The 13,753-nt window shown below is 46.0% G+C and overlaps 1 protein-coding gene across 1 annotated transcript; it reads right to left on the bottom strand.

The window, feature by feature from the left end:
* Positions 1–2,692: 2,692 nt before the first annotated feature.
* SMARCB1 (SWI/SNF related, matrix associated, actin dependent regulator of chromatin, subfamily b, member 1) lies at positions 2,693–13,753 on the bottom strand. Its single transcript, XM_057373818.1, has 10 exons — positions 13,547–13,753; positions 11,716–11,827; positions 11,039–11,068; positions 10,431–10,560; positions 9,708–9,845; positions 8,940–9,067; positions 8,243–8,409; positions 7,630–7,820; positions 4,001–4,132; positions 2,693–3,078 (listed from the first exon to the last, which is right to left on the bottom strand). The coding sequence occupies exons 1-10, from the start codon at positions 13,637–13,639 to the stop codon at positions 3,039–3,041; spliced, it is 1,161 nt and encodes a 386-aa protein (XP_057229801.1). The 5' UTR covers positions 13,640–13,753; the 3' UTR covers positions 2,693–3,038.

The following is a 13,753-nucleotide window of genomic DNA, read 5'->3' as shown; positions in this document are numbered from 1 at the left end:
ATGACTTGCTGTGTGCCAGGTCACTTTTGCCCTCTGTACAAAGACTAATGCACCTGGCCCTCACTGTTGTGAGACCTCTTTGTGGGCTTTCAGTGAAGTAGTTCTGTACCATGGTAGAATGCAGCTCAGCCTCTTTCTTTCCTTTATCTCCCCCACTCCTTTTTTGGTGGTTGTTTCCAAAGAGTCTTTACATTAAAGTCTTTATTTTTCAGTTGTGTGTCCATTTCTGCCAGACACAGAGGCAGTGATTCATCAGGAATTTGCTCAAAACTGCCAGGTTTGGGATTTTCTTTTCTGGTGGGCAAGGCAAAGTTCACACTAGCTGGAAGATGTCCTTCCCCTCTTCTCTCAGCAGGGCTGCAGAGCATGATTAGGAGTGTGGGGGGTGTCTAATTGCATAAAGGGGTGCCTGGGAAAGGACAAAGGGACTGAGCTGGACACTTGATCTGGGCAGTGACTGGAAGCAGCACTTACCWCTGGTAATAAAGACTATCTGCACCTGCAGTGTAATTCCACTCTTGTTGAATTTTTTAGTTCTGAAACTTAAACATCTGAGTTTCAGGGGAAAACCAAACAAGCTTGCCCCTACCCTGACACTTGCGTGCAATGATCTGATCATTCCTGCTAATGCAGTACAGGCTATGCTTGTACCTGACCTCAAAGCCTTCAGAGTAAATCTGCACACGTTGTATCTTAGGACATCTCACTTAGTAACAGTGCTGTCTGCTCCAACTTGCAAACCACCACCAACCTATGAAGAGTATGTGATGAGTARCCAGTGTCTGATTAAGTGCATGCACACCCCAACTCCCCCTTCCCTGTGGTCGTCCCATGAAAACACTTCATCAAAAAACAGCTGTCATTTGAACAAGCCCTTTTGCTCCACTTCTGCTTCCCTCCAGGAAGAGGATCAGAGACCTATACAGGTGATAATTTTTTCTAAAAGAGACAGTGCTACTAAAGGCTAAGCAGTGTCAGATTCAACAAGTGCTTGCTGAGTAGTGCTTTGCTCGCAACCTAATGATACAGAGCTGGTGTTTCAGTCCCTGGAAAGGGTGTGTCTTTGAAATCTGCAGATGGTCTTTTAAATTGCTTGAGACAGTGCTTTGAAATGTGAAAGTTGGGTTATGCTTTTAGCTAGGGTACCTGATTAACCCAAGGAGTTGATGGCAGAGCAAGAAAGCTGCTCCTGGCTGTTCCCCAGTAGTCCCAATGCTACACTGAAAAAGCTGGCCGAAGTTCTCATCTTTCTGGACTTGGACCCTGGCTGTCCTGCCTTGCCCCTGGTTGCTTTGAGGGACAATTCCTACAGCCTCTCTGAGCTTGAGAAGCAGAGGTGCTGCAGTCCTTGTGTGCCTGTATCTTGTTGTGAACGTGAGGATTAGTAATCACAAACTTCACAGCAATTAAAAAAACTGCACCACAGATGCCAGTTTAAGGCTACAGCAGTTTCACACTTATTTTAGTCAAATTCCCTGGAGAGGCTGCTGGCAGAAGTCCCTGGTCATATAACAAAGGGAGGCTGAAGTGTTCTCARGAAGACTTGGAGTTTTTATGTCCATGAGCTGAAGTGTGTCCTACATGGGCTAAGATGCAGCAGCAAGCCCAGGTTTTGTCTCACTTGCTCAAATAACCTTTCAACCTCTCTAATAAGAAGTAATGGATAGAATACCACTCTGGCACAGGAACCTAGGATAAGACTGAATAATATTAAACTAAATTGCAAGTTCTCAGTTTCTGCGGACTAACATCTGGAAAAAGTTCCCTCCCACCCAGGAATCAGAACTGGCTGTGTTATTACTCAAGTATAAACATGATAAATTAAGGCCAGAAAGTGTTTTTTGACTGTGCTAGCAGGGTGGGTGGATCAGCAAGGATCATAAAACCTATGGCTTTATCACAAAGGCCTGAACATAACTGTCAGGCTGCCAGCAAAATCTGCCTTGCTTGCAACACTCATCAGTTCTGGCAGTGAATGGTAGGAACTCCATCAAAGAGATGGGGTGCCTCAACAGCAAGATAGATTCTAATTAGTTCTTAAGCAAGCTTGGATTTTTCTTTAAAATCTCACTTCAATGGATTTTGGTTTTAAACTTCCTAGAGAAAGACAGGTTGTTTCTAGGGTTGCAAAATCCTGAGACCGCAGTGGTAAGGGTATTCARGACACCACTTTGCTTTGAGTGCTCTGTGCACTGCAACTGGCAGTGTTGTGTGGTGGCCAGAGTGACCACAGCAAAGGCACTGGCTGTGGAGAAGCTGCAGAGAAGTGACTGGAGCCTTTACCTGCTGTACCAGTTCAGAGACTCTGCTGTTTCCCAGATGCAGTCTTCACAGAAAATGGGGTTCACCACACACCAGCCTGCCATCTGACAGAAATGACTGTTAAGTCTCTGATTTCAGTTCAGCTATTCTCCCTTGTTAAGTAAATCAGCTGAATACCTCCACAACTTCATTACAGACTGCCAAGTGTGGTAACAGACCAATCCTTTAGAGAATTGTTTGCTGCTTCAAGTCTCTTTCTCACTTTCCTCTGCAGCAAAAGGTTTTGGCTGTTTTACCTGTTGAAGCACCCATGAACACAGACTGCGCATGAGTGTTCAGCACTATACCCAAAAGCATTAATATTAAGCCCTGGGACTGCTCAGTTACCAGAATAGGACAAAACATGGTGAGACTCACTGTTCATTCAAACTTACTGAACTCAACCTAAGTTGTATGCATTCCTTTTATTTAAAAAGTTGTCCTAATAGTGCACATTGCACCTATACAAAAGAATCTTTACACTGTCCACACACAGGTATATAAGGACACCTGCCACCTCTAGGTCTCAGCTAGATCACACTGCTCACACAGCGTTCTTAGTACGTGGCATTTGGGTGGAGGGGGTGGGGGCAGAAGTCAGCAGTACTGGGAACTCTTGGCAAGTGGAATGTGTGTCCCCTTCAGAGACAGAAAGACCCCTGCCAATCCTAGATCCACGTGGGGAGAGGAATAGGGATAAAGTCTGTAGGAAGAGCACCAGTGTCACAACAGGAAGGTTACCAGGCTGGAGCAGTATTGGCCAAACGTCTCATGCGCCTGAGGGAGAGAGAGAGAGGTATGGTAAGTGCATGTTACAGTCATGTGAGGTCTTACCAAAACCAGTGCTTTTGGGGAGACTGCCACAGCTTGGTGAGCTTTGTAGACAGGTTTATTCCCACACAGAACTCCACAGAACCCTGTTGATAAGGCTAAGACACTTGTCACTAACAGTTTTTAGGGTACTTTTGCTCATTAACCTGGTTTGAACCAATTGCTACTGTAAACTCTTCAGTYAGCCATAGCTGATATACAAAATGACTGTGCTACTGTTAATCAGCAGTAAAAAAAAATAATCCTGGGAAAGAGCTGAGCCAGTATATTTACTGTTTCCATAAAGTATCTTTTGGAGACATGCTAGCCATTCATTTATATCTGCCAGGAAGAATTTCATCAAGTAGGTGGCAAGCTCTCAACTGCTTGTCAAACATCACTTAGCAGGTCTCTGTGGGCAGAGCTTCCCCTGGAACCACACTGTGGTCCCATRCTGGCAAACAGGTTGGCATCAATCAGGCTAGAGTTGGGAGCTTGCCCATTGCTACACAAAATTGAACTTTACCCTACATAAAAGGAAGCCTTGTGGCAGGATTCTAGACAGCATGACAGTGCACAAAATTCCAATATGATTCATGCCTTCCTATACAAACAAYCCCCCTGGACAAGCAGAGAGCCCAGGGAAAAGAAAAAAAAAGGTTAAAAAAAAAAAGGAAACTTTGCTTCAGGCAGGAGATGGTTAAAGTAGAGATTTCAGTGTTCGTGGAGGGAAGTGATAACAGTTTAATATCCTGAAGCTAAAGTTTCTGTTATGGTGTGCAAGTCTGACATCCTGCCARTTGGCTCTCAGTAGGGAAAGACAAACATCAAAGCTTGTAATTTCTGTCAAGGGACAGGCCAARAGAACTGTCTAAAGTAGTGGCAGTACCTTGTGTTTCTGTCCTGGTCTCTGATCTTCTTCTCCATCTCGGCGTCTGTGAGGGTTTCCAGGAGAGGGCACCACTGGTCAGCGTCCCCCGTGTTGCGAATTGCAATCTCCACAGTCGGCAAGGGGTTTTCACTGCAGGGCAGAAAAAGGCAWCAATCCCAGTTCATCGGAGCTGTGGGGCTGGGATTGTTCACGGGGCTCTTGTCTAGCTTTGCTGTTCTGCAGCTCTGACTTACTAGCTGGTTTGCCTAGCACAGCCCTGACAGCCCTTCCCTGGCAACAGTCTGGGAGCCTGATACWGGAAAGAGGACCTGGTGTTGCAACCAGAGGCTGTGGCTAACAAGCAACCAAACACCAGGCTATGTCCCAGATCACAAGATCAGCTCCTCAGAGATTTCTCTGCCCTGACCAGCTGTATTRTCACATGCACAAAAATATTTACTGCTTCACTAGCTGCTTTTCAGTAAAAGTCAACAGGAATTGACCAAGAGTAGCTTCCCAAATATTGACAGTGGAGCCGGAAGCCCAGCATAAATATAGAGGAGCCTCGGAATGTAAATGTTTGCTTTGAATTCTCAGAAGTGGCTCAGCCTGAGCTGCAGAAGTGTGTGTGTGAGAGGAGCCCTGGGACAGGTGTGCACACACATCTGGCCCCCTCCCCAGGGACATGCACCCCTACACAGGATTTCAACACTCACAGGCAGCCCTCTCATTCCCCCAGGAAGGAACTCAAATGCTAATGATCATGGGAACACACAACATCTGCATCAAAGCTAATAATCTAAAATAACAAATCTTCAATGTAATGCTACCATGAAAAATTAATCCAGACCCTTTGGTATTTGATCCAGGGAGGAAGCTTTAATCAAATCTACTTCCAGTACTGCTGACATCCACTAAACAACACTCAAATCAGGAATTTCAAATTAGTCCTAGAATGCCACACATTCCAGGCAAAATGCTAAATATTTACTGGGCTTTTGTTACTGATAGCATGATCTCTAYCTCATTTACTATGCTTAACACTGAGCACTCACTGAATTAAAYGGGGAATGAAAAGCTGGACTCACACATAACCTAACTGCAACGCAACTCAGATACCACACTTCTCTAGCAAAGAAATCAGAGACAAATTGAAAAATCCTCCCTCCCAATCTCCACAGTAAGACAGCTCTTCCTCTCCTGTTATTATCTGATGAAGAAGAAAGTGCTGGTGCCAGAATGGCTGAAAGGCACTGTCAGCTGCAGGCATCTCAGGAGAGCAAGGCACTGCCTCTGCTCAGGGTCCTGGCCTCTGGCAGTAGTGTCAGGGGCATGCCAACAAACCAGGGAAATGTCATCTTCTGGAAAGGTGACTCCTCAGGCACATGGGTTTGGTGTGTGAGAGAACCTGTGCCATCACTCAGGTCCTGCAGGCAAAACTGGCTATGAAGTGCTGTGTGCTGCCACCAGAAACACTCAGTATCCAGGAGGGAACACCATAGCACAAGTTTCCCCTGAAAATCCCATAGGCAGCAATCACGTGTCTGACTCCAATCCTGCCCTTCCACTGGACWTCAGCTTTTCCTTGTTTTCACAGAGCAGGCCAGCTGAAAAAAGTGCTCTGGCTTTCATCAACTAAAAGAYAGTTTCACCTCTCCCTCAGATGATTAAGAGGCACATGACTTCTCAAACCCCCCAGTCCCTTGAGAGATTAAGGTTTTTTTGATACATCTAAAGCAGACCCTTTCATTACATGAATGGAATGATGCTGGAGCAACCACCACTCGTGTGGTTTGGAAATTCAGGAACTAACCAACCACAGAACCCAAATATCATTAATCACTGTAAGGTTTCAAAAGTACTCCTTTGCTGGAACTAAAAAGGGAAGAGGAGGACATGTTTGTAGTATGACCAAAAAAACAAGGTTTCAATTAGATGCCTTTTTATCTCTGAATAGCTCATGCCTATGTACTTTGTTCTGTTGAGCTCCTTTCTTAGTTTTTTATTCTCCCCCTTGCAGTACTGCCACAGTCTAAAGGCTTAAAATCTTCCTGTCTGAACTACCCCTAACAGGAAGCACCCTTCAGTACCATGGCTAGATATTTGCTTTTAGAGAGAATAGTGTGAAGTTGGCATTAACATGAGGCTGGGCAGCACTGACTAAAACTTTACTTGCTGCAAGTTCCAGCAACTGAGTGGAAGCTCAGGGAGAAATGAACCCCACTCCCAACACTCAACACATACACAGATCAATTTCTTGGGTATCTGCAATACATGGAGAAGCACAGGAGGGACAAACACTTCACTCTGCTACTGCAGGCCACAATGCAGACAGTGCTGCAGTACAACAGGTGTCAGGTTCTCATCTACCACCCTGCAAGTTCCCATCACTTCTCACGAATACCCACCCACTGTTTTGTTGCTGTTGTTGTTGGATGTGGTCCCAAGCCAGAACTGCAAATATCAGCTGTTGTGGATGGAAAGGTAGAAGCCACCTCTCACCTTCCAAGGGACATAAAGCAGGACAGACACACAATCTAACAATTTAATTCRGAGTTTAACTCACATATGCTAAAGGGTACCTTTCAATTTTCTAATATTAATCACTCTGGGGATCACTTTAGAACCAGGTAGTTGCTGTGGAAGATTGTCAGGATAAAAACTACACCCAGAGGAARCAGAGAAAGACTATGAGACTAGTGCAAGAGCAACTGGGCCAGAGCAGATCAGTRTCTATGTCTCACAGAAGGCTGACCAGACAGGAAACCTTTGGATGGAGCAAGAAGAAGGACCAGAGCTCATGGCAGCAGCCAGCTTCCCCACAGTTTCCAGCTCCTCTTTGCTTACTCCCACTCCAACTAATTCTGCCCTCTGCCTGAGGACAGGGCCCAGCACGTTTCACTTTGCTGCTCATCCTGCTTCCTTGACTTGACCCCTGCTGTACTGGGGTCAACAGGACCATTCCCTCCTCTGCAAATACAGCATTTGCTGAACTCTTAAACTTCCCCAACTGTCACCATGACCCGAGGTCACAAAACCTCAGAGTRTACATTAAAGGATCGTTACAGCTGCAGACTCAGCACTGTGCTGTGGATAACATCAGTGCAGGAACTCACCACAGAACGCTGCACAGCACAACTGGAAGACATTTAGGAGACAAATTACAAAGCTGACTAATCAAACCTGACACTGCAGCATTCCAGCTGTGAGAAGGGCCTATGATCAAGCCACCTCTAACATCAGGCTGGGTAGAGAAGTACAGTTTCCATCAGTCCAAGTTCAAAACACCAAAGCTTGAAAAAGTGGACRGCCCAAGTTAGGCAAAGCCAACAAAACAAAAATGTATCTGGGGCTCATCATGACCTTACATTAGAAGAGGGACTGTCTCTGTTAATTACAGCAGCCTTTCATTCTGCAGTAGAAACTGACATTTCATCAATATTTGGTCCTGAAATGTATTAGACCCAACAGAAGAAGATATTTAGGCACAAGCACAAAGAGATGTTGACAGAATTGGTGCAAGCCATAAGGACTAATTTAAAATGAAACCTTCTGCATCAGGTCAATTGCTCTAAGATCTATTGATGCAAATGCCCATGAAGTACAAACACACCCCAGAGGCACAAAAGGAGATGGCAGTTCAGTACCTGAAGGCGTATGTCTTCTGATGCCAGCTCAGCTGTCCCCGGATGCTGTAYGCAATAGTAGTGACAAACTCCCCACCCAGGCCAAGCTCTGAGCACAGCTTCAAGGCAAACTTCTCTGGTGAATTCTCCTTCTCTGACATGTCCCACTCAAACTGGTCTACAAGGGAGATGTTTCCTACATGGATGTTCAGCTGGAGACAAGGAAGAAACAGGTTATTTGTTTCCACTTTCACAAAGGTTTGTTAAAGGTAATTGAATTGAGGAGGCACAGGCTGAAGAGCAGTAACTTTGCTGAAGAGCAAAGTTCCTTAACTGAATTCTTCATTCCAGTAGTGTGAAGACCATTCAGCTTTGCTAACAGTCCAGCATTTCTGCAGGAAGATGACAATGCTTTAATTGAACTATTTTATCATCTYGGAGGCTGGGCACATGGATCTTTAATAATCTGCCACCTTGGTTCTGTTCTCAGTACAAAGGACAAAATGGAATCTGGTAACAGGGCTGGAATTAAAGCTCCTTTGCTCTGAGGGAAGCCTTTGTAGTCTTAGTCCCCCATAACACAACCAGAGAAACCCAAACAGTTCAGCTCCCATTCTGCTGCCTTCCGCATTACCTTAATAATAACTCGTTGGTCTGACTGATCTTCTAGGATGCTGTCAGTTGGGTATGACTCTATCTGCTGTCGGATGGCAGATGCAATAGCAGGGACAAAGGTCAGAGGATTCAAATCCAGGTCATCACAAAGAATCTCAGAGAACATCTCTGGGGTCATTAGCTTTTCTGTTATGCAAGAATGAATATTGTTAACTTTCTCAGAAATTGATGTCTGCCACTTACAGAATACACAAAATTAATCCCACAGGGTGAGGTGACAAAGGGAATCCCAAATGCAATACCTTTTGCTTTTAAAATGGTGTTTTGTAGCAGGTCTGTAAGGACATACACAGTGATACAGGGACTTACAGCCTTTTTACCTGCTCCATGGTAACCATATAGTGTGGCCACAGAAGCCACAGCCATTAACCTCAGCTAACAGAGTACTCTCAGACCACTGAGCTGATGAACTGGCTCAAGAAAACATACACCCAGTTAAACTCTTCAGACTACATGTGTCCAGGAATGACAGCAACCCATKGAAGTGGCAGAGCATTTGCTAAGAGATGCAAGTATTGAATACAGTCCAAAGTGGGAGAGCTTTAAAGCTTTGTCTATATCGGRCAAGGACATGCAGACCCATGATTCTCTCTTCACATTTGGTGATGGACACAACTTTATCTCTGCAGCTTCAGGAAACTCTCCTTGCTACATACCATTCATGTTCCACGTAAATGCATCTCTGAGTTTCTGCCCATCAATTTCCATATCGAGCCTGATTGGAACCAGAACCTCTGGCTGGGATGCATTCTCATGGATCACTGCTGGGTCATGGTCATCAAAGCTAAAACGAAGAGCAACAACACAGAGTATGCAATGAGCACACAACACATCTGGCATCCATAGAGGGGAAGGCAAYGTTTGCTGGAAGCAATCCCCACACTCCAACTCCAGTCTATAGAAAGACCCCTCAATGGAAGCTTACAGGGCTATGGCAACTAAAACCAGTTTATCACCTTTCATTACATCTATCMTAACACATTCCTGCAAATAAAACAAGGAAGTTTTCTAGGATTATCTTGGTTGCCTCAACTTTTATAATGGAAAAAACGTTAGTCATGAGCCTCAGCAGCATTTTCCACTAAACAGATCAAAGTCAATGAGAGGCAGCCTGTCCTTCACAAAGAATGTCTGCAGGCTCTTCAAATGACAACTGCTCAGCAGATTAGCAGGAAATAGAAGGAACTTATCAGGAAAAGAATGAACCTGACTAAAGGAAAGCCTGCTCTCCGAGGCATGGCTGGCTACTGTAACATAAGAGCCTCAAGACATACAATTTAACCAAGAACCTCCAGGTTAATGGCCTGTAGGTCTTTTGTCAGTTAGGGATGAATCACAACATTACATGAACTCATTAGCACTACCCTGGCAGCATGTCATTTTGGTAACTGTTTCCACATTCCAGAAGCAGGAAACTGTCTTACCACAGAGGGAAAGTTCTCTTCTTATCCCTGCCCATGCGATTCCTGTTGATGGTTGTTGAGCAGGGCACCGCATCCAGGTGATGAGAACTGTTGGGCAGGGTTGGCACCCACTGGTTGTTCCTCTTTGCCTTCTGTTCCCTGAAGGAGACTGGACGTTAACCTGCAGGCCCTCAGCACCACTGCTGCTACTTAAGCAATGGCTTAATTTTAAGTCCTATTATGAGTTCCTGCTCTTTTATTCTGAAACCATCAACATTACTGTTCCACTAGGAATTCATGTTCCACCCCAGCCTCTTGGAAGGCAATTCTCCCACTCACAACTAACCATCAAACATGAATCCAGGTGCATTTTTATAAATATTAGATTCATATTTGGATTTTCTGTCCATACTTTATAAAAGGGCTGCTGAGAAATGCGAGGTCTCTAGAAGGCAGTATGTGCAGGGAGTGTTCTGTAAAACATCTGTTACAGATGGAATGTAGTAATTGCAGAAGAAGTCATACCATCAAACACTTAGATTTTTCTTCCTGTTTTATGTGGGCAAGAACCCAATCCTYACACCTTGGAGATCCCCACTGACCCATCTGCAAATCACTTAATGCAGACTGGCAAACAACCCCTGAACAACGGCCTGGGCTTATGCAATTCCTTGTGCTTCCTGCCCAAGSTGACATCTTCTAAGCAGCTCCGTTCTGAGCTTGGCCCTCACCCACACTGGTTACCTGAGGTAGGTAGGAGGTTCTGTGCTGATTGACACTGCYTTGTACTTCTCATCGTTTCCATCCAAGATCTCTTCCACTTCAGAGGCCTTTAACAGCGTCACACTAGTGGCTAATGTTGTATAGCCATGATCTATTACCAGGAAAGATGCCAATAATTAACATGGAAAAGGGCTACGTAGCACTGGAGCATTAATAGGATACMTAGTGACAAGCCTTCTCTGTCACTGCAGGAGGGACTAAACCAGAGACGTTTTGGGCTTCATCTTCCTGTAGATATTTACAAGGCCCAGAAAACAATCAACCCTCAGTGGGCTTAAAGGTCRGAAATAGAGATGCAATGATCAATAGAAAAGCTGTTAAGATTTGAGAAAGAGGGAGAAACCTCAGGACAGCTCTTGCTGAATGACAGAGACCATCTGCATTGGAGAGTCCTGCTAAGGCTCTGAGAAAGAAGAGTTAGGCATGGGATCGGGARGCACAATTAGGGCGACCACAGGGAGAGATCAGAGGAAGAGCATTAGACATTAATATTATTGTAACAGCACCAAAGGTCACAGTGGACATCCTTCCTCTAGCACAGCTAAGAATAACACGCAGATGAGACTTACATCTTCGTGGACTGTGAGACCGCTGATTTTCTGTTGGGGGAAAAAAAAGAAAGCAAGAGGTCAGCAGGATACTTGGAGGAAAGAGACATAAGCCCAGAGTACACCATTATTTTTATTATGCTTTAGTCTATAGAACATACAAAAAGTAATATTGCTAAGAAATTCAACTGCTTGTTATTAGTCCCCCAACAAAAACAGTACCAATAGTCTCCCTGTAGCAGTCACATCAGTAGCAACACACAAATTCTGGCAGGCACAAACATCCAGTCCCTGCAAGAAGCAAGGTTAAGCAAAGATGCACATCGTCAATGAGGCATCCTTCCAATACTCCTGCCTATGTGATGAAAGAGACAAGGATGCCCCTCTTAGTCTATAAAAATCTCTTCTGAAATATTGTAYTGATTTGGAGATGTGGCCTTTGCTTTGTGATGAATGTAGCCAACCCCAGGAATTCCATGATGGATGTTTCCATTTCAGAATGTTTTTGATCAGGTGATATTTGTTGCCAGGCTGAACCAGGAGTCACCAGTGCCACTGCTGCAGGGTGCTCCATCACTGGGGCAATCTGAAGTGATTTCACAGCCCTCAAGGTGCACAAGCTTCTGAATCGCCAGGAGCAGTTTTTCAAGGCAAAATTTTCGATAAACATTACTGAGAATGTTTACTCATCTTCTCACCATGTGAAGAGGCCACTATCTTCTTCCTTTCTTCCACCGTGGCCAGTCGCCTCCAGAGCGAGGGGTATCTCTTGTACAGGGAACCCCGAAACATGCGCAAGTAGTTTCCCACCTACAAGAAGAGAAGCAGAGATGTGGCCTGGTATTCCATTTRGGAGATTTTTTAGCAGAAGCTGGAAGAAATTCAGCTCTTTTTAATGATAAGAAGGACYTCCTAAGAGGGTGTTTTTGTTGGGGTTTTGTGGTGTGTTTGTTATCAAATAGCACAGCGATTTTTCTGGCAATACAGAAAACAAAATTTTTATCAACGCCTATTTCACTACTGCTATCTTACTTCACTAGGATACAAAAAAATTTCACATCCATTGATAATAGGTAATTTAATAGSAAAACACTCCATTCGTTTTCATGTATTTTTGAGCAACCTATCCCTTCTTTACTTCAGTTTCTGCATCCGTGCAATGCTCAGCTGGAATTAAAACAGATGCCCAGCTCTCTGACACATTATTTTTACTTTGAACCTCTGAGTCTTCTAGACATTATTTGACTACAAAAAAYGTCCAGAGACTTCTTTTAATTTTGTTTGAAACCCTTTGAACATGTAAAATGTGACTGCTGCCAATAGTCTTCTTTCAGATTTACTTACCATCTGTAAAGCAGTTCTGTTCTTCCTGGCATGAGAGCCTCACCTGAGCTGAAGGCTACAGCAGTATTTCTAGATTCTGAAATCAATTTTTTAGACTGACAGGGCACTGGCASACTGCAACACAAGGATTTTACTCCTTGTTTGAGAAGACTCTTTTTTGATCCCAGTTTTTAACTGTGTCTTTCACTCTACAKTGCTCATTAGCAGACAGAAATCAATGGTATATAAAAAGGGCAACCCCTTTCCTCCTCCATGTACCTGGTATGACGATCTCACAGCTCAGATGACTGYAGTTACAGTTATCTTTCAAACTCTACATTTCACATGAGAACTACCTTTACTGCTGGCAGTTAAACTTATCCATTCCCTTTTTTGCATCAAKGTGGAGGCTGTAAAATCTTTTCCTGTTTCCAGCTGTTTCTCTGGTGCTAAACGACCAGTGTTTCTTGTTTGAAAAAGGCTCTTCTTCAGGCAGGCTCAACCTCCTCTCAGCACGGGACAATACAGTGTCAACACAGACACTGGGGTGCTAAAACGCTGCCMGCAGCCTTTTGTTGGCCAGACTCCTCTGTAGAAGGCAGAAGGAGCTGCACTGGCTCATTCTGGTGCTGTTAATAAGCCCAAAGGCCCCGGTGTGGGACTCACTGCCTCGCAGCACGTAAAATAATCCAAATCCCTAAACAACTGTGTACAGAAATTCTCGGTGATCAGGAGCGGGGTCCCATGTACTCGTTTGTGTCCCAGGGGCCGCCCTTACTGGGAGCTCTGGTCCCTCCAGTTCCCCCAGCACGGCCGAGGCCCTCGGACAGCGCCCACCGTGGGGCAGAGGGGCTCCGGGGGCCGGAAAGCCGCTGCCCCGCTCCCTCAGGGCTCTCCTCCGCCCTTTCCCCGCCCTGAACGCAGCCTCCCGCATCCCCTCAGCCCGGCACAGGCTCCCGCATCCCCCCCAGCCCGGCACAGGCTCCCGCATCCCCCTCAGCCCGGCCCGGCCTCCCGCATCCCCCCCAGCCCTGCCCAGGCTCCCGCATCCCCTCAGCCCAGACAGGCTCCCGCATCCCCCTCAGCCCGGCCCGGCCTCCCGCATCCCCCTCAGCCCGGCCCGGCCTCCCGCATCCCCCTCAGCCCGGCCCGGCCTCCCGCATCCCCCTCAGCCCGGCCCGGGCCCGGCCTCCACACGGGCCGCACCTCGGAGCCGATCATGTAGAACTCGCCGTCCTCCTCCAGCTGGAACTTGACGGGCTTCTGCCCGAAGGTCTTGCTGAGCGCCATCATCATCATCGCGGCGGTGGCGGGGCGCGGCGATAGCGCCCGGRGAGCGGAGCGCGGCCCTGAGGCGGCGGCAGCGACAAGGGCGGCACGGCGGCCTAGTGCGGGCCCGCTCCGCGCATGCGG

This window comes from Malurus melanocephalus, unplaced genomic scaffold (assembly GCF_030028575.1).
Source record: "Malurus melanocephalus ecotype Western Australia unplaced genomic scaffold, MMel_1.1 scaffold_208, whole genome shotgun sequence".
Taxonomy (NCBI): Eukaryota; Metazoa; Chordata; class Aves; order Passeriformes; family Maluridae; genus Malurus; species Malurus melanocephalus.
Note: the sequence above shows the minus strand (reverse complement) of the source record. Positions and strands in the feature narration are given on the sequence as shown.